General features: G+C 40.0%; 1 protein-coding gene across 5 annotated transcripts in view; it reads left to right on the forward strand.

Moving 5' to 3' along the window:
• The window catches only part of RPS6KA3 (ribosomal protein S6 kinase A3), a 159,404-nt gene that overhangs the window by 44,432 nt on the left and 93,191 nt on the right, over positions 1–21,781 (forward strand). For 2 of the 5 annotated variants that reach the window (XM_061407962.1, XM_061407960.1), the window contains exon 1: positions 3,359–12,309. The exons of 1 other annotated variant lie outside the window; for it this stretch is intronic. Coding sequence is in view for 1 of the 4 variants with exons in the window: in XM_061407958.1 (XP_061263942.1) it covers positions 3,273–3,341 (69 nt within the window). In the remaining 3 variants the exon portion in view is untranslated. 2 more of the 5 variants (XM_061407958.1, XM_061407961.1) reach the window with 2 other exon arrangements.

Here is a 21,781-nt window from a genome sequence, read left to right on the forward strand (position 1 = left end):
ACTTTAGGAATACATAAAAGGCTCAGTGTTAAAGGAAAAAGCTAACGCAGAACTGTCCTGTACAGCTATAATGCCAGTCTTGACAAGTAAGCCACATATGTAAGTATACATTTTATAGGAGCCACATTAAAGAAGTAAAAAGAAACAGGAAATTAATTTTAACAAAATATTTTAACTCAGTATATTGAAAATATCAACTCGTCATTATTACTGAGGTCTTTACATTCTTTTTTGGTACTAAGTCTTTGAAATCTGGTGCGATCTCAATAGCAACCAGCCAACCTTGTTTTAAGTTTTCAAGAGCCACGGTGTGGCTAGTGGCTACCATATTACCCTGCACAGATGCTCTCTAGAGGCAGCTATTCTTTGAATACCTAAGAGTTTTCCTTTCTTAAAGGGGAGGGGGGAGTAATCCTGCTCAGGGCAATATCACCTTCTATGTTCAAATAACTCCTTTTGTTGCCACCTGCAAGACAAATCCCCCAGCCTTATTTGATTTTCCCCAATTCTCCCAGCAAGAGTGAGTGGTTGCACCACTCTTGGATTTAATAAATGAAAGAAGCCAAAAGTTTATTGTTAACCAAAAGAAAAAAATCGCTTTCTTTTCTTTTGGGGCAAAAGGAAGGAGAATAGTGTTTTCCCAAATCATTTCACATACTTATCAACTTGAGCCTATTTGCAGGACAGCTGTGCTACTGGTACTTTAGCCCATTATTAAGTTCATTTAATGCTTAACTCCTGCAATGTGACCACTGTTCACACTACTTTTTCAGATGAATTCGCTATTTTAAAAGTTATTCCTCTGAATCAACTCCCTACTGAAATCAACTTTTCAGTATGCAAACAACTAGATTTATTTTTAAAAGGTTGGCTCACCCTTTGGGTGGAGTATTTAGCGTTGGACAGTGTTAGACACATAACTCTTTTCAACTGTATGTTTTTACTAAAGAAAGAATGTTAATTGGAATAATTGATCACCGTTGGGGGCGGGGGACTAATTTACCTTAAACTAACCAAACTGACCGACTTCTTTTCGCTGTAAGGAATGGTAACGTGCTTTGCAATATAAATGAAAGATAAATCTGGCACTTTGTGCATAAATGCAAAACGATATACAATTCCTTATCTTCAAACTACTGCAGGCTGGTTTTACTGTCAGGAGTTACAGAGACGGTGGCTGCCAAATTAGCTGAGGTTTGGGTCCAGATTGGATTTGCAGCACTTGAATCAGCATGCTGGGGGAGGTGACAAAATCACGAGCTCCGTCCTCCCCACCCCCACCCCACACACCACGCTGAGCCTGCCCAGATGTTGCTCAACCCTGAGCTGTCCCCCTGAGTCCAAGCCTGCAGGAGAGGGCGCGCAGCGAGGATTTCCGGCCGCCTCCTCAGGCTCCCTGAACAGATGGAGCCTCTTCAGGTGGCCACGGGGCTCCCGGGCCTCGAGCCTGTGCCCAGGGGCGTGCCAGCGAAAGCAGCAGAAAAAACTATCACCTGCCTCTCTCGGCCCAGAGAGAAACCTTGCACCGCCCGCACAGACCTGGCTAGGAGGCTAGGTGTGGGGCTCTAATCTCATCCTCACACCTGCGTTAGGGAGGAAGGCCAGGGCTCTCCAGGTGTGTGGGTCCCTGGAGGATGAAAGGAGCTGTTAAGAGGCGTGCACAGGAGCGCAGCGGGGGACGCGCTGTGGTCGCCGAGCGTGGGAGGACCCAGACGCCTGGGCAGAGGCCTGAGGGGATGGAAGCACTGACTGGCTTGGAGATTGGAGATTTCCCTTTACTTTTTTCCTTTTCCTTGTAGGGCGGTTAGCCAATGGCTGCGGTAGCTTTCCACTCAGCCCGGCGACTTTTACACAATTCTGCCCGGGCGCACTGAGCTCGCCGGGCACCTGGCGCCGGGAACATGGGGTCGAAACCGCCGCCCCCACCCACTCCAGACGTCCAGGCCTCTCCCTTCACGCTCTCCCGGTCTTCTGGCGCTGCCTCGCCGTCTGGGGCTTGGGATTCCTTAACCTAGGGCTTCCCTGTCTTGGGCAGGAGTTAGAAGCCCTCCCTCTCTCCCCTCCTCCACTCACCGCCAGCCTGATTTTTAATCTAATCTTTTATTTAAAGTCAACAGAAAAGCAGGAATCCCGGGCTCCTGCCACCAAGATATTTTAAAATAATTCCCCAACCTCTGCTGAGACTGGCAGCCTTAAAGAACCTCCTTGTTTTCTCCTTCGTGAAGATTTAGGCTGCGGAGAACCGGGGAGGGATGGGAGGGGGCGAGCTTGGAGGGTCGTGCCTGAAGCCCGAGGGCTCTGCGGACTTGGAGGGGGGGGGGGGTCGACTCATGCAAGACGAAGTAATTCCAGCTATTAAAAATAATATAACACAGAAGCGTCAGTTTGGAGGGCCTTGACTCAAACCGAGAGCCGAAGCCCCAAGCGGTTCCAGGACACGAAGCCTTCTGTGTCCCCATCGTGGGGGGTGGAGGGGCAGGTGAATGCCCATCATATGACCCTGGGAGAGGGTGGGTCCTGGGCCATTACGAGACGTGCCCATAGACTCGGCGCGCCCACATGCACCCATGGAAGAATCGGGCCGAAAAGACCCCACGACCCCTCCCCGGATCCTTGGTACCGTACCGCACCCCCTATGCCTCGCCGGTCTCTCCCTAGATGGGTGGGGACCACTATTCTCTACATCCCTGAGGAGCCTTCAACCTGCTCGGACCCGTGGCTCTTAGAAACTCTCAGCCTTTCGCACCTCCTCCTTTCCCGCTCTTTCCCCCACCTCGCGCCGACGCCCCCAGATTTCTCCGCTTGCCCTTCCTGAAAGAAGGCGAGGCCCAGAAGCTGAAGCTGGGGCGAGGAAGGAGGGACGAGCGGAGCGCCGCGGCCAGGGGCGTGTCTTCCCAGGCCCCGCCCCCGGGTGCGCGCGGCGGTGGCGGCGGCGGCCGAGCCTCGCTCTGAGAGACAGGTATCGCTTAGGCGCCATGTTGTGAGCGGAAGTGGGGGAGCGCGCGGGGGCCGCTGTTCTGCTGGGAGCGGAAGGGCGAGACCCGGTGCCGGGCAGCAGCGCGAGGCTCTTGCTCAGCGCGCGGGCGTCTCCAGCCGGGCGCGCGGCGTTCGAGGGTCGGTGTCGGCGCCGAGCCCTCTCTCGGGCAGCCGCCGTTGCTGCTGCAGCTGCTGCCGCCGCTTCTGCCGTGGGGCTCGGGCGGCGACGGAACGGGGCCGGCCGCGGGGCGGGCGGGGAGGGAGGAGGCGGTGAAGGCGGCGGGCCGGGGGGGAAGATGCCGCTGGCGCAGCTGGCGGACCCGTGGCAGAAGATGGCTGTGGAGAGCCCATCCGACAGCGCTGAGGTGAGTGCAGCCGGGCGGCTGGGGCCGGCGCGCCCCCTCCCCGCGCCCCCGCCGGTTTGCTCTCTTCCCAGGAGCCGGCCACTCGGCCCCTTCCTCTGCTGCTCGCTTCTCCCCTCGGTTCGGGATTCCGGTTTGGGTAGTTGGGGTTGATCTGTTTGTCCTTCTCTTCCTCCCACCCGCACCCCCTCTCCCTTCCCTCGCTAGAGGGGCTGTGGTGTGGTGGCGCGTGGGGTTTGGAGTGGGCGCCAGGGCTTTGCAAGAAGCCGATTTTCATCAACTTTGCGTGGGGGGAGCAGGACGCGGAGCGGGGGCCGGCGAGGAGTTGGGAAGTTTGGCCCTGCCTGGTCGGGGGCTTCCCTGGACCCTGGTGACTTTGGGGGATGCAAGAGGGGTGTGGATTGGGTTCACTGGAGAGCGGGGACTCTCGAGTCCGGCCAGGGGACAGGGTTACCCTGGGGAACCGGGCGCGCGTGGGCAGGAACGGCCCGGGGCAGGGGTAGCGACCTGTGGGGGGGTTTCGGATAAGGGGTGCAGGACAGTCGAGGGTTTTTGGCCCCCCTCCCATCTGCCGCAGTAGTTTTTGCTGCTGCAAAGGAAAAAGTGGAAGCCTGAGGTTCTCCATCCTATTTCCCCCACCCCCCCCGCCCCGTTTCTGAGGTCGCTGAGCTTGAGGACCCCGTCTCTTGGAGTTTAACTTGAGTTTCCTGTCCGCAGAGATGATACAGGAATATTCAAGGAGATCAGCGGCCGCAGTAAAGGGCTTTCTGGTTTACCTCGCCCGGGATCCGGTGACCGTCCCTGAGATACCCACCCTGGTGACCCAAACCCAAACGATATGACCAAACAGGGCCAGACAGAATTCCCCCGGCTCTTCGCAGCCGCTTCTGTCCCAGAACCAACTCGGGGTCTGTGAAAATAATCCAGACAAGACCCATTCCAAGGCATCAGCGCTCCTCTCCGGAGCGGAAAATCAATTCCTGATGGTGGCGCGTCTGTGATTCTTCCTTCTTGACTTTTTGCTGTCTTCTATCCCCACAGCGGACTTTGGGGGATTACAGGATGATAGGCTGCGTGTGTGTGATAGTTACTGAGTGAGTGACCCCATTTCTGGAAAGCATGACTGAAGCGCGGGGGCGGAATGGGGCAGGCTCTGATGAGTGGTGTACTTGGCGGCAGCCGCTGCCCTGCCGGCCTCCGCAGTGTGAGAGGTGGATAGGGTTACTGGTTACGTCAGTAAGACCGAGGCTCAGTTTTGATCTGAGATGCGGGACACTTGCATTCTTGGGTAGAATGGAGGGGGAGGGGGTCGGGGATCAGTTCAAATCACTTTGCACTTTTTGCCTGGTCACCTCCGCTGCTGAATAAAGTAAAATGTTTACTTGCTCTCCTTATCACAAGCAGAATTGTAATAGTGCTTACGGTTGGTGCTTTGCATTTTGCGACTTGGATCATATTTTTAAAACCTAAACGAAACGCTGTTCTTCCATGGAAAACACATTGATAGATGTTTCCTAAAAATATATTTTTTAAAGGAAATAAGGTTTTTAAGTCTGGCGAAATTAAGAGAATTTCATTTAAAATTGCTAGCCAGTCGAATATTGTAAATTTTTTTGTAAGGAAATCAAATTTAGAATGTTTAATCATCTTTTGAATGGATGGTGTGAAAAAACAATGCGTCCGGGACTCTTTTCATTCATTTTTTTTTCTTCAGAAAAAAATTTTGCTTTAAGTACCATAGGTAAAAGGTTAATAAAGTATATTCTCAAACTGCCTACCTTGTGGAAAGAAACTGAATTTGCTTTGAGCCTCATTTGTAGATGCAAACGTTAACATTTGCTACTCTTAATCAGTCCACATTTCTGCTTGCATTTATCAATGTGTTAAAAAAAAAAGTCATTTAAGATTCCACCTGATCCTTTTTCTATGCAGCATGCATTTAGCTAAAGAAAACACAAAACTGATGTTTATTTAGCACTTACTATATGCCAGATACTGTGCTCATGCTATTTCATTTTATCCTTCCAATCCCCCCAACAGAGTAGGATCTTGGTCTCCGTTGTTACAGATTAACAAACTGATTTCAGAAGTTAAGGGCACAAAGATTATAAATAGTAAATGGCAGAGCCATAATTCAAAGCCGGGTGAATATAATTCATGTGCTTTACTTTATACTAGGGTAGATGTTTCATATCTTTTGTGGAAAAAAATCAGTACAAACAAATAAGCCAGTAGTTAGAGGCCATGTATTTTTCAGAAACAATTATGGTATTATAAGATGTCTCATTTGTTAAAGCCTACTTATTTCAGTTACTGTCATGGTTTCCAGACCCTGGCAGATAGGTTTCCACAACTTGCCATTTTCAAGTAATTTTCTTGAAATTCTGGCATAAGGTATTTCAATCAGAGCCAGTGTTGCCTAGATTTATTAAAATTAGATTCTAACAAATTGCCTTTAGATATTTTATTGCTTTTGCTTATTCAGCTGTTTCAAGTAAATTACTTCTGACACAAATTTGAAAATATTGAAACCAGTAAGAAGAAGGTTGAAAATTTTCATTTGGATGTCTAATATTGGACTTAATATTATGCCATCTTCTCCCCAGTAAGTTCTTATCAGTGAATAATTGTATTTTACTAGAGTAAAATCATTTTTAAAAAGTCATTGAGTAAAAACACCAAAATGTTTCTCATCAGGCTAAAAGATTTCAGGGTCCTTCTCTATAGAGATTTACATTTATAGTCTCTTCCTTAGGAGACTGAATTCTTCAAAGCTGAGACTTTTTTTTTCTTCTCTATATCCTTAGCACTTGACACAGTGCCTGGCATATACATAATATAGGCCCCCTAGATGACCAGTGAGTTAATTATGAAGGTCAGGAATAGGGTAATTGTCAGTCTTATTTGTATTATTACCATTTTAATCTTAAATTGAAATATGAGCAATCTTAAAAGAACTGAGTACCTCACCAAAAGTACAGGCAGTTTGTTGATTCCTTTATATATCTTCTTGACCTCATATGGGTCTCATAGTGCTCAAAACAAAAAAACCCTTGTGGTTGAACTCAAACATGGGTCAGAACACGATAGGCTAGAACTATGCCAAATGTTTAAAGAAGCAAATTTAGACTAATAAAGGAAGTACTATGTAAGCAAAGTCAAGGTTGGTACAAGATTAAAAACAAAATACCTTCCTAAATGCTCCAGGTTAATTCAAAACTCTAATGAATTATTTAAGATGGTAGTGTGTTTTTGAATATTTGACGGTTTAGGAGATGGATATCAAGGGATTGTGGCTAATCAGTTCTACAAACTCCAGCCTCTGCTCTTAGGGACATTTACTGAATCTTAAGCCTAACTTAAAGTGACACTTTCTCAGTTTTAGTAAAGATAAATTATAGTAAACCTAAATATGAATAATTTTCAAAAAGAATAAAATTAAGGAGATTCTCTTTGCTTTATAGAAATGTGCTATGTAAAAATATAATAGCTACTTTGAATTCCTTTAAATAAAATGTACCCATAATGCATTGAAAAATATTAACTATATAAATATTTACAAAAAAACAAGACCCTTGTTTTGGAAACCATCTTCACTGGATGTGCAACCATTTGTGATCTCATAGATGATATTGGATTCTATAGTATTTCCACTATATCAATATTTAATTTCTTATATTTCATCTGTAGGGAAAAACATTCTATTAAAGTGTGATCTTTGATTTTGAAAAAAATGTTTTATTAAGTTTCTTTTCCTTTTCCTGTTTCATTTTTACCACTTTTCAGGTTTTTTTCTTTCCCCCAAGTGAAGATCTGAGGAGAGGACAGGTATTGTTACATGTCAACTGTCGAGTAACTGTGACACATTATTGAACACTTTGCTGTTTTCAGTGGTTATAATATTAAATATCAGTTTTTTAAAACTAAATTTAGGAAACTTTGCTTTATTTTGGCAGCTTGATCCTATACTAATGGGGTTAATCCAAAATGAGAAACTTCTTTGATACACTTAAATTTTAAGATAAAGAGAGAAGCCTATCCAATTAAACAGGTATAGGCAGACTGCCTTTTCATCATTGTTTCTGGAAATCACAATGAGTATATCTTATTTTTATATGAAAAGAGTGGCATAATTGGGATGTGCACCCTTGACCAAGGACATGACATTTGGTAAATTATAGAATGATCAAAAATATAGCAGATCATTTATCAGAAGTCTGAATTGCAAAAGAGTTGTTGTAAAGATTTTTTTTTAATTTATCATCCATTAAAAAATGTATGCCATTGTGATCATTGAAAAGAATTCACCCTAGAGTTCCATACTCGGGGACATGTGGTCTGTTGGGCTGTGGACGATGGGTGGCCTCGCGTGGCCCAGCTTGTCCAGTGCAGACTGAGTGTCTTAGACCCAGTGCTTTCAGGTTACAGTGTACAACAGTGACATCTTGGTGGTCTCTTGGTAATGCTTGAGTGTAATAGTGCTCAGTTGTTTATGTTTTTTGGTGGATAACAAGTTTTAAAGCATTGGAATGCAAGTGAGTAAATGTAATATTTTATACATCCCACTCCCTATTTCACGTAATAGGAAGAGAAAAAACAAGTAATTGCATTTTAATACTTGACATTAGAGTTACACCGGCACCACATCCCCTGCCACCTTAGGAGTTGGTAACAGTTTCCTGTGTCATTAATCTGGAACAATTATCGAATCTCAGTTACTCTAGTTTTTCAATTTTATACCAAATAGCAAGATAACTAAATCTTAATTGTTAAGTAAAGTGTGTCAGTTAACAAAACAAACACAAATATATATGTTATATAAAACAGTATAAATGTATCCATATAAAACATAACTATCATTCAGTGCATTTGGCTATTTCAAGCAAATAAGTTAGTTACTAGCAATTAAATATTTCAATTTTACTTATTCCACTTTGTGGGATAATTTGAATGTATGGCAAAGTGTTAAAGAACAGACTTTGGAGCCATGAAGATCTGGGTTTGAGCCCTGCCTCTACCACTTAATATCTTTGTAATCTTATGCAAGTTATTTAAAATCTCTATGCTTTAACATTCTAATCTGTAAAATAGGCATAAAAATAATACCTACTTTATTGGGTTGTGATGGGAATTAAATGATAATTTAATTAATTATTGTGATAATATATGTATTATCACAATATTAATGTGATAATATATGTAAAGCATTTGGTTCAGTACATGGTTTAAGTGTTTAATAGTTATAATGAATCATCTCTCAAACAGAACTATTTAGTAAATTCTGTATTTTTTTCCTGGGGTAATTTTTCCAGAATCAAACAACAATTAAAAATGGTTTATTTGGTTGACCTGTTTTAAAAGAACCTTTGTAATATCGGAATATAATTATAAGGGTAAGGTGAACAGAAATCTCTTGAATCTTACCCTTTTTTGTATTGTTCCCCTCTTCGATAGTGTCTTTAAAGGGGGAAACAGATAAAGAACATTTTGAGGAGTATATGTGGAAGGAAGAAAAGAAAGTATGTTCATATTTCAGTAATGCTTAAATTGGAAGCCCTCTCACAATCCATGGCATGTCGTTTAGTTAGTAGTTTTTTTCCCTTAGTGATATATAAAATAATAGTGTATCTTAACACATGATGGTATCTAGTAATTGATGAAATATGATATACTGTATATGTCAGCCTCTTGAAGGAGGTGTGTCTGTGAAGAAATAAACTTAATACGTAGTATCAATAGGTAGAACTTTAACTCTAAAAAGTAACAAAGCAAAATGTGTGCGTCTTTTTATATTTTAGGGTCACTTCTGTTAGTTTCCTTTTTTAGGGACAGAAATTAATACTGCACACCTCCCTCCCCATTACTATAACCATGTTTGTTTTGGTTATTTGATTATGCCATGAGTAGCTGGGTTTTCCTGTCTAGAAATACAATCCTTTGGACTTTATTCTGTTATGTGATACTGGTACATAAGCAACTTTCAATAGTGCATATGGTATTTTCAACTGAGAAGTCTCTGAAAATTTGCAAAATGTGTCTGTGTCCCAACAACCATCTTCTCCCTCCAACACACACACACAGCATCATGACATAATCAAGTAAATTTGAGGGTTGTGGAGTTAAATGAGATGTGACCAATGTCTTTACTGTCCAACATCTTAGAAATTTAAGATGATGATGTACATGATGAATCTGCAAAAAGGAAATATCTCAAAGCATTTGAGACTTGATGTCAGCACCCTTTTTTCGTGAACCATCTATTGAAGTCTCAAAGGACATAAGTGCTTTGCAGAACACAATTTTGGAAAGTCTGATAACTGTAGTAATAGGATCCAGTATTGCCTGGAAACAGGCTGTTATGTTTAATTGACTGTATCAAAGCTTTTTTTTCTGTAACTGTCAAAAGTTTTTGTTTCATTTTGAAGTCTTTCTAAATTAATTTGTGTAACAATTTTCCATCTTAATAGTGGACTAAAATTTAAATACAATAATTTAAATTAAAGTTTTAAATAATTTAAACTTTTAAAAGCCAATGTTCTACAATTAGTGGTCATATTCTATCTTAATATCAAGCTAATTGCCCCTACTAAATGGCCCTCTTATTGACTTGCTGTGTAACTTATTTTTAATATTCAGAGTTTTTAAAAAATTTATCACTTGCTACTTAATGCTGCTGTCAGTCTGTCTACCTGTCCCATTCTTTTTTAATTAATTGCTTCAAACTTACAGTTATTAGAAAATAGCTAGGATTAATAATATTTTGATGCAGCTGTTTTTAACTTGGGAATATTGTTACTTCATCTTTTAAAAAATTTACACTTACAGCTTACTAAATAATGTAAGGGCTTCCCTGGTGACTCAGATGGTAAAGAATCAGCCTGCAATGCAGGAGACCCAGATTTGATCCCTGGGTTGGGAAGATGCCCTGGAGAAGGGAATGGCAACCCACTCCAGTATTCTTGCCTGGAGAATTCCATGGACAGAGGAGCCTGGAGGGCTACAGTCCATGAGATTGCAAAGAGTTGGACACAACTGAGTGACTAAAACTTTCACAAATAATGTAAAATGACTTTCTTAGCCTTTTTCTGATCTCTGACCATCATGTACACATACCTCTGGAATCAGGGATGTTTGATGGACATATTACCTACTAACAAGTTGATTTTGTTTCAACCTACCATAGCGGAATAACTCAATTACTGGCATTACCTACTCTGAATCTTTACCTTCTTCTCCTGAAGGTGTCAGCTAGAAAGAAATGTGAATGAACTAAAGATCAGCCGGCTGCAAGACTGAAAGCTAGCCTGCTGTCCCACCTGGAGTCAGCTCTCCACATTGTCTTTTGGAGGGTATTTGTGTGTGTGTGTGTGTGTGTGTGTGTGTGTGTTCCCCATGAAACAGTACTAGTTCCCTGAATATTACATAACCATACATTTATGTGTAAATCCAAAAGCATTTTTATGCTTCCTATTATTCTTTTCCTCTATTAGTATAAATAGAATTATAGCAGTAGCATAACTTAAGTCAGATTTGCCTGTCTTAACTAATATTCTATCCATGGTCTCTTACATACCTTAAAAACTAATTATGTTTTATCCACCGTGTGAATTGATTTTTATAATCTTACATGTGATGATGATCTCATCTTCATTTCTGACCTGGTCATCTAGATTTCTGTGAGCTTACCTCTAATCCTTTGGGCCACAAAACTTGTTATAGGAAACTTGGTTTAGTCATTTGATATGAGTTAGAAGCAGATGTCAAATGATAACCTGAAACAAAAGTTCATTTTGACATTAAGAGATTGAAGTACATCTCAAGTGCAGTGTTTGTGGAGATATCGTCACTCCAGAAATCTTGTAGAATCTGTACTAAAAACCTCAGTTATGCAGGATCTTATTTTGCTTCTTCACATTTAGGAGCAGAGGAGTGTATCTGAAAACAATATAAAATGATAGAGATTCACTTAAACAACTTCTAGACAGGCACTGTTTGGTCGCCACTAGCCACATGTGGCTATTGAGCACTTGAAATGTGGCTAGTATGAGGAACTGAATTTTTTAAATTAACTTTAATTAAAATTTTAATAGTAACCTGTGGCTATTGGCTACCACATACAACAGTACAATTCTAGATATAGAATACAAGTTGAATCCTTTTTTCTACACCAGTGTTTTTCAACCCTACCTTCTATTGCTTGTATTTTAAACTTAATAGGCTTAATGCTTTTTCTAAATGAAAAGTATATTGAATATGCTTTTTCAAATTATGTTTAATCAGCTTTGTCTTGTCTGTCTTCTACCCTGAAGATTTCGATAAGTGATACATGTACCTCAAATAACCATTCTGCAATTTATACAACTCTACTAATTTTACAGTGACATTCTCATTCAAGTGGTAACATCGAAGCATTGGGGAAATTTGGCAATCCGAAATGGTGCCTTTTGTTCACTATACTGTACTAATAAATACTGGGAAAGTAGATTGATACGTCTTAGAAATTAACATTTACTGAATGCCTTTTCTTTGACTGGGGTTTCCCTGGTGGCTCACATGGTAAAGAGTCTGCCTACAATGCAAGAGACCTGGGTTTGGTCCTTGGGTCAGGAAGATCCCCTGGAGGAGGAAATGGCAACCTACTCCAGTGTTCTTGCCTGGAAAATCCCATGGATGGAGGAGCCTGGTGGGCTATCATCCACAGGGTCGCAAAGAGTCGGACGTGACTGAGCGACTAACAACTCTCTCTGTTTTCTTTGACTAGACGCTTTGTGTGTATCAACTTGAATGAGATAGATGTAATTAACCTCAACTTACAGATGAGGAAACTGAAGCCTAGAGAGGTTAAGTAACTTGCTCATGATTGCACAGCTATTAAGTGGAGGAGGCAGAGTTCAAACACCAAGTCTCACAGATTGAAAATTCCATTGATTTTCCGCTAGACTGCCCGGCTTTGGTTGAGAACAGCATATAGGTGAGTGACTGAGTCAAAATGACATCTCCTCCTAAGGGAGAAAGGGTCCATATGGTTTGTACTGAGCACATGTTTTTATGGGAATGTATAGGTAGACTTAGAAAAGCAAAATGGATATTACTCTTCAAATAGAGCTTGGATAAAATAACCTGTGAGCTGGCTTGAGAAACAGCATTTTTGACATTGTATGGGAAATTTTTACAATTTTTAAGCTGTCTTACAAGTGAGAATTTGAAACAAAAACTACTGTACTTGAAAAAGGAGGTTTGCCCAGATGTAACTTAACCCCTCTCCATACAGAAGCCCTTAGGTGTGTGCTTGAATAACTGCTGTTTTTTAATTGCAGCTTATTAAATCATTACCTCTTTATATTTGCATCTTCTTTTCAGAAAAAAATCTATTTAACTTTCCCTCAGAGTGCCAGAAAACAGGGTCTGACTGAGCCTGAAAAAGTTGCCAATTATCTTGCTACAGTGAAAGAAAAGGAAATTTAAAGAAACGTTACACAATCATTGGTGGCTTTTTTTTCACCCTTTGGGTTTTTTTAACTGTTAGGTTAAAGAGCCCCAGTTAATCTTTTTAAAAAATTGAGATATGATTTATATGCCACAACATTTCACTCTTATGAAGTATGTAATTAGTAGTCTTTAGTATATTCAAAAAGTTGTGCAACCATCATCACTATCTGATTTCATAACTTTTTCATCACCCCCAAAATCCCATACTTGTTAGCCAGTTACTCCCTATTCACTCCTTCCCCCAGCCCCTGGTGACTAATAATCTAATTTCTGTCTCTGTAGATTAGTCTCTTATGGACATTTCATATTAATGGAATTATATGATATGTGGCCTTTGTGTCTGGCATCATTCATTTAACAATGTTTTCAGGGTTCATCAGTGCTGTAGCATATGTATCAGTGCTTCACTTTTATGGCTGAGTAATATTCTGTTGCATGGTTATAGCAATTTTGTTTAACCATTTATCTGTTGATGGGCATTTGAATTGTTTCCACTTTGGGCTATTATAAATGCTGTGAACATTTGTCTACAAGTTTTTATGTGAATATGTTTTCAGTTCTCTTGGGTATATGCCTAGGAGTGGAATTGCTGTGTCATATGGTAAGTCTGTATTTAATTTTTTGAAAAACTGGCAAATTGTTTTCCAACTGGTTTGTACCATTGAAAGGACTGATGCTGAAGCTGAAACTCCAATATTTTGGCCATCTGATTAGAAGAACTGACTCATTTGAAAAGACCCTGATTCTGGGAAATATTGAAGGCGGGAGGAGAAGGGGACGACAGAGGATGAGTTGAATGGCATCACCGACTCAATGGACATGAGTTTGAGTAAACTCTGGAAGTTGGTGATAGACAGGGAGGCCTGGCATGCTGCAGTCCATGGGGTCACAAAGAATCAGACACGACTGAGGGAGTAGACTGAACTGAACTTGTACCGTTTTACATTCCCATCAGCAGTGTATGAGAGTTTCAGTTTCTCCACATCCTCACCAACACTTGTTATTGTTTTTTCATTATAACTACCCTGTTTGTGTGAAAGTGGTATCTCATTGTGGTTTTGATTTACATTTCTCTAATGAATTGAGGATGTGAAGGATTTTTCATGTGTTCATTGTCTGCTTGTATCCATAATTCTTGCGCATGTTTTGTTGCTGATTAGGGAACTTAAATGGAGTTTTACTCTAATGTTAATATAGAAGATGCTTACCTATGTCATGCTATATACATTGTTCTCAGAAAACTTAGTTTCAGTTTGTACTTTTAAAAAATTTGCTTCATTTTTAGATATGATAAAAAGCTTTTTCTAAATAGCTTTCCAACTGAGTGAATAGAGACCTACATTCTGTGGAAATATCTTAGGCTACCTCATCACCTGGGCCCACCTCCCAGCTAGAGCAGAGTTTCTAAAGAAACACATCTAGGAGTAAAAGATTAATTTTAAAAAATTATAGAAAGAAAGCAAAAATTGAGGTGATATTTTTCCTTACAGTCCCTTCAGCCTTCAGTCTTGTTATACTATAGTTTCTTACTTAAAGCAAGACTATAGCAATAAATCGAAGACCAATCAAAACAAAAAGTCTACAATCTCTGAAATTAAATATAAATAAACGAATTTTCAAGAGTCCATCTCTTAATGTGAGATATACAGATGTTTCATTTAAAGAAGTAAAAATGCAAAGCAAAACCCCTGTTTGCCTTCTTTCCTTCAAGTTCCTGTTGGCTCTTCGTATAATTCAAGAAGAATAGCTATCAAAATGGATGTTGGTAGCAGTAAGGGGAGTTACTTAGAGGTGTCACTGGCAAGTTAAAAATAAAATTTGCTTTAGATTATTAAAAAGAAGAGCTCAAAATGAGTTTTAAAGTGATCTTTCCCCCCTGGCTGTTCTGAGTTTGTGTAGCATATTTCTAGGTGATAATGAATAGAGTTCTTTCCTTTGGAATATTACAATGTGAAATTATTGAGGTGGACAGACAGTTGAATAACATGAAGCGAGCTAAGTTTGCTAGGAACAATATAAACATAATTGGATCTTTAGGGGGAAATTATGATTTATGATGTTGTAGCAGTTTTCCATAGTGCATTTTTAACCATAATGTGGAAACTTAGAAAATAAATGTTATTACCCCAGACACCCAATAAAGTTTCTTTTAACATGTATACACACACACACACACACACGTTATTTCAACATAAAAAGTAGTCATTTGGAAGAGACTTCTGTTTATGCCAAGATGGAGGAGTCTTTTTTTTTTTTTCCCCTTAGGTCTTCCTTTACAACTAAAACACCTAACAAACAAGCACAGAAACACTCTGAAATGTGGAAATAAGAAGGCAGACTGCCTGCAGACTTTGAGACTAAAGGAATGACACAAATAGTAAGTTTTCTGGGTGTTCTTATCACCTCCCATATATCCTGGAGGGTGTTGTAAAAGCCTCAAACCTGGAACCAACAACAGGCACAGACAAAATGGACTCCAAGAAAAGCCAATTCTCTTTAACCAGACTGTGGGGGGGAAGGGTAGGCTAACAACAGTAAACCTTTTTGGCAACACCCACCCTACTATAGCCAAACACCAACAGAAAAACCCCACCCTACTTCCTAAGCAGCAAGTGGCAGTACTTGGATTCCTCCACCCCATGGTGTTGGCTGGGCAGCTGAGGGACCTCATCTTCCCTTCCTGCCTAGCAAAAGCAGACAGCACTTTGATTCCCCCTGCTGGGTGGTTTTGGCAGGTTGTGCAGGGACCTAATATTCTCTCACCGCCACCCCTGTCCCACTCCATACAGAAGGAGGTGGTGTTCTCACTAGAGTAGTGTCTGTGGGTCCAGCAACCACTGAGCCTCTACCCCAACCTGAAAGAAGTGAGACATAACAAGGTGGTGTGAGGCGAGGCTAGTCCTGGCTAAACCTCCCCACTGCCCTGTGTTAGTGAAGTGTTGAGCCTTCACCCTCACCCAGCATCAACAAGGTAGAGCAAGATGGTTGGAGGTGGCCTAGTCAACACTGCTTCCCCCTCCCCTGATGCAGTAAGGCCCAGGTGCCACCCCCATCTGGCAGCTACAAGGCAAAACAGTGTTGGATGACAGGGCTGATTGGCACTCCACTCCCCCCTCTCCCCTCTCCTGTTGTCAGCTGGGTCTTTAAGGGAGCTGAACTTTCCTCTCTGTCTTGCAGGAATGAAGCAGTGTGAGTCAACCCTCCACTTCCCCTCTCCCTACTGTCAGTGGGATCTGTCAGGGAGCTGAGCTTACACCCCTACTCTGTGGCAATGGGGTGGTGCGGGTTGGTGCCCCACTTTCACTAGGAACAAGAGTGAAGCTGAACTTCCATCCCACCCATCTGCAAAAAGGCAGTGTGAGTCATTGCTCTACTTTTGCCAGGGTGGTGTTGGCGGAGCCCAGCAGGAAGCTGAACATACACACTCACCCTGCCCTCACACTACACCTCAGCTAGTAGACTGCCTGCTAAAAAAGAGTAAATAGGATCTAGAGTCTTAAATTCTCCAAAATGTCCATTATTGCAGTTGAAGTTTGCTTAAGAACTAGGAAAATCATACCATGAATGAGAAAAAAAGGCACCAGATACCAATAGTCAGATGCTTTAGATGTTGGTTGTCTAACAAGGATTTTAAAACAGCCAGTATAAAAATTTGAAACAAATGAATTAGTCTCAGAAAAGAAATAAAGCAGAAAATTGACATTTTGGAACCAAAAAGTACAATAACCAAAATAAACTTACTGCATGGGCTCAACAGAGGAACAGAGGGACTTCCCTGGCAGTCCAGTGGTTAAGAATCTGGGCTTCCACTGCAAGGGGCATAGGTTTGATCCCTGGTCAGGGAACTAAGATCTCACATGTGGCACACCCAAACAAAAAAGAATGGAGATGACTGGAAAAGAATCAATAAAACTGAAGATAGAGTGGTAGAAATTGCTCAATCTGAATATCAGAGTAAAAATAAACCATAAATTAAATGAGTATCTTAGGGGTCTGGGGAACATTAACAGGAGATTTAATATTCATATCACCACAATCTTAGAGCTAGAGAAAAAAGGTGGACTTGAAGAAATAATGCCTGAAATTTCCCCAATTTGGCAAAAGATGCAAACCTACAGATTCAAGAAGCTGATTGAACCCCACATAAGGTAAACCTAAGTAATCCACACCTAGACACATCAAAATCAAACCTTTGGAAATGTGAAATTATTTAATGGCTATAGAGTTTAAATTTTGCAAGATGAAAAAATTCTCAAGATTGGTTGCACAACAATGTGGATATGCTTAACATACTGAACTGTACACTAAAAAATAGTTAAGATGTTAAATTTTATGTTACATGTATTTTACAATTAAATTTTTAAAAAAATCAAACTAAATGACAAAGAATCTTAAAGCAGTTGGAAATGAACTGTTACTTACAGGGGAACAATGATGGAAGCCAGATAGAAATGGCACACTGTATTTTAAGTACTGAAAGAAAAGAACTGGCAACTCCAAATTCTGTACTTAGTGAAAATATCCTTCTATCATGAAAGTGCGACCAAAGCAGTCTCAGATGAAGGGAAGCTGTGAGAATGTGTCTGTAGTAAGACTGTGAAAGAATGACTGCAGGTAGTTCTTCAAGCAGAAAGGAAGTGATAAAAGAACGATCTGGAACATCAAGAATAACATTAATTCTACATATTTTCTTCCAGAAAATAGATGGGGAAACATCACAAGTCATCTTTTGAGGCCAGTGTTACCCTGATACCAAAACATAAAGACAGTACAGAAAAGAAAACTACACATCAGTACCCTTAGAAATATAGACACAGAATCCTCAACAAAATATTAGTAATATAAAAAGAACTATACACCATGACCCAAGTGGGTTGTATTCCAAGGATGTAAGACTGATTCAGTATTCAAAAATCAGTTGATGTAGTCCACTGTGTTAAACAGTTGAAGAAACATATTTAAAATGTGCAAAACACATGATTAAAGACAAACAGATTGGAAAGGAAGAAATTAAAAAATAGTCTCTATTAGCAAGTGACATGCAAGATGAAAAAATTCATCAACCTAAACCTTAATCTTTATACAAAAACTAATCAAAAGTATATCATGGATTTAACTATAAAACTATAAAACATTTAGAATTTAGATATGAGAAAATCTTCAGGACCGTGGGCTGAGGGAAGGGTTCATAGACCAGATTCCAAAAGCACAACCTATAAAAGAAAATAAATTGGACTTCATCAAAATTTATAATGTTTGCTCTATGAAGAAGATCCTGTTACAGAGATGAAAAGACAGGTTACAGATGGTGTGAAAAAGTATTTGTACACGTATTTCTGAGACAGGACTTGTATCTAGAGTATATACAAGAACTTTCAAAATCTAACAATAACAAAGGAAAATAGTCCAATTAGAAATGTCCAGACATTTCATCAAAGAGGATATATGGAAAACAAATAAGCATATGAAAACATGTCAACATGGTTAGCTATCAGAGAAATGAAAATTAAAACCACAGTGAGGGATATCTACATGCCTTTTAGAATACTGTTTTGCTGAAAGTTTTCACTTTGGTCTCAGGTTCAAAGGATTTGTTAACAAAACAAGCCACTCATTATATACAAATAAATAATACAAATAGTAGAGAATTATCTAGCTTAACTTTCAATAAACTAATATTAAAAGAGAAATAGCAAGAGCAGAGAATACATCACCAAATTGGGTTTTGACCAATATCCAGACTTAAACAATGCTGGGAAGTCCCATGTCAGCACATCTGGAGTCCCAATTGGGAAAGGGTCCCAGGCAGGGCGTCTGGTCCATGGGTGAGACCAAAGATTGCAGTTCAGGATTCAGGATTCCCATTTATAATCCCAGGGTGCAAACTGATTTCATCATCAATGTGTGACGAAATTGCAGCTCTGGTTTTATGTTAAAGCTGTTGGTTTTGTCATGTAAAAATTGAATGTTGCTAAGCCTGGGGCTTGGTTGCCCAGGCCCCCTCCAGGGGCACAATAATCTTAAGATTCCTCCCCCATCTTATATATGGTGCTGCAAGTCTTGCACTCACAGCAGGCAATTATTCACAGTCAGCTCACCATATGGGCAGTGTCCAGGCAGGTTAGAAGTAAGGTCAGAGGCCTACTCTGCTTTGTCTCTGAAGCCTAATCAAGACTATTTATTTAATTTCCCTAACAAATAGCCAAAATGAAAAATACTAACACTACTTAGTGTTGGTGAGGATGTGGACAGACTGGCTATCTCATGTTGTTGATGGGGCAGTAAAATGATACAGCCTTTCTGGAAAACTTTGGCCATCTCTTCAAAAACTAAACATACACTTACTATACAACCCAGCAGTCGCATTCCTGGACATATGTCCCAGAGAACTGAAAATGCTTGTCCACACAGAAGTCTGTACATACATGTTCACAGCAGCTTGATTTGTGATATCCGAAAGTTGGCAAATGTCCTTCAATGGGTGGATGGTTAAACAAGCTGTGGTATGTTCCCACTGTGGTATACTGGAATACTACTAAACTAAAAGGAATGAATTATTGATACACACTCAAGGGAATTCATGCTGAGTGGGGAAAAGGTACATACCATATGATTCTATTTATATAAAATTCTTGAAATGACAAAATTGTAGAAATGGAGACTAGATTAGTGGTTGCCAGAGTTAGGAAGAAGGGTGAGGGAGAGGTGAATGGTTATAAAAGGGCAACACACAGGATCCTGGTGGTAAAGAACTGGTATCTTTACTCTGGTGGTAGATACAAGAATCTATACATGTGATAAAATGTGTAACATGAGTGCACAGACACACACGTGAGAACCTGTAAAACCAGTGATATCTGAGTAAGGTCTGGGCATTGTACCAGTATAAATTTCCTGGTCTTTGACAGGAAGTTGTGTAAGATGTAACCATTGGGTTAAGGGTATATGGGACCTCTGTATTGTTTTTGCAACTTCCTGTGAATATATAATCATTTCTAATTAAAAAGTTAGGGGAAAAGTTGAGAAAGCATTAGACAAAATTCACTATTATCCATTTAAAACAGTGAAATAGAAATAAAAGAGTGTGTCATTAATGTTATTAAAAAATAGTCTAAAACCAGTAACCAGCATCATGCTTGATAGAGACATATTAGGGGCAATCTCATTAAAAGTATGCCTACTGTTTTCACCTCTATTTTACATTCTAGAAGAGTTTGCTAATGAAGTTAGACAAAATCAAAGAATATTCAAAGAAGGATAAAACAAAACTATTCATAGGTGATATAATCATCTACTTAGGTAATCTAAGGAAACCACTAAAAAGGTTTGTTAAAACCAATGATAGTCTAATAAGGTGGTATTAAACAGTATATATTTTTAAGTTGATGAATAGTTTTCTTTGTTAGAAATGATAATGGGAAAAGATTTAATTCAAAATAGCAGTAAAAATATTAAGTATATGGAAATAAGCAAAGGACCAGAACTAAATGAAAGAAAATAGTTGCACTAAAGAATAAGTTGAGAGAAAAGCTATGATTCTTTAAATTACTTTAAACAGGATTTGGTGTTTGTTATTTTCTTGTTTATTAAAAATTGAGGGTAACTTTTTCTCTGTCTTGAATGAATATTCCCAGAGTTTTATTATTTTTTTTCTGATTTGTTTAGGTTTCTTTCAGTTTGTAGCTTATCTGGACAGTTAATATAACAATTTTAGTCGAATACTCTTATTAATAGTGTTTGTGCTTAATACATGGACAGAGGAGCCTGGTGGGCTACAGTCCATGGGGTCACAAAGAGTTGACACGACTGACTAACACATGCTTAATATATATACAGCTAGGATTCATTATCTAGCTGTAATTATAAACTATATTTCTCATTTTTCATATGTAAACCTTGCTGCCATGCCAGGTTGTGTGTAGACGTATGATAATTTTAAATATATGTATCTGTGTACATATATGCATGCATAGTTAATGAGTGAGTAGTTTAGATTGTTTTTTCCTAAGTAATTTCAGTTCTAAACTTGTCTAATACACTTCGTGTTAAGGTACAGTTGATATTGCTTGGGTGTTAAGTTCTTTTTTATTGTGTATTTGAGAAAGTCCTACATCTTGTTTCTTTTGCAAGCTATTATTGCTGTCTTTTTGTTCGTAAGGGTGTTTGTAAGACTGTGTGTAAGTTTAATTATTTTAATTAACAATTATGTTATCAGTAACATTTTGGGTTCAGTTCAGCAAACATTTAAGCACCACTTGTTTTACCGATGAGGAAACAGTAATTGGTAATTTTGCTAATTTATAGTAAATTTTGCTATTTATTATAGCAAATGAAGCTTGGGCTTTGAAGCTCAGCATAATGGTGTATCTTTTTTAGATAGGAGGGCTTCATTAATAAACCTCCAGAAACCAGAATAAATTATTAGACTTTTCCCTAAGACCTAAATTAGCCAAACCAAGTAATGCATTAGCAAATTATCTACTACTCAGATTTTTAGCCCTAGAAATGGAAGTGGACCCATTAGGGTAAGGAGCTCATCAGAATATTCTTAAGTATTTGCATTTGTCACCCCCTTTGGCAAGATAAGCAGGAGGAGAGAGAGGTTAACATTCACTGAGCAGCCAGAATGGCTAAGCACACTAAACTTGATTACAACCTCCAGCATAGCTAGTATTCAAATCTTGTAGTTTAGAAAACTGAGACTCATGTTAAGTAGCTTGCCCAAAGTTACACCTATAATAAAGGGCAGAGCCAGGTTCTGAAACTGGATATGTCAGGCTCCAAAGCCCATGATCTTTTCTCTACACTGTGATTTCCCAGACTTACCTAATCACAGGAGTCATCTCAGGTGCCTGTTTAAAAAATGAAATACCGAGCCATGGGGCTTCTAGAACTTCTGATTCAGTTTTGGTTTGGGGTAAGGCCAGGTAATGAGTATATTATTAACAGGAGTC

This window comes from Bos javanicus, chromosome X, assembly GCF_032452875.1.
Source record: "Bos javanicus breed banteng chromosome X, ARS-OSU_banteng_1.0, whole genome shotgun sequence".
NCBI lineage: Eukaryota > Metazoa > Chordata > Mammalia > Artiodactyla > Bovidae > Bos > Bos javanicus.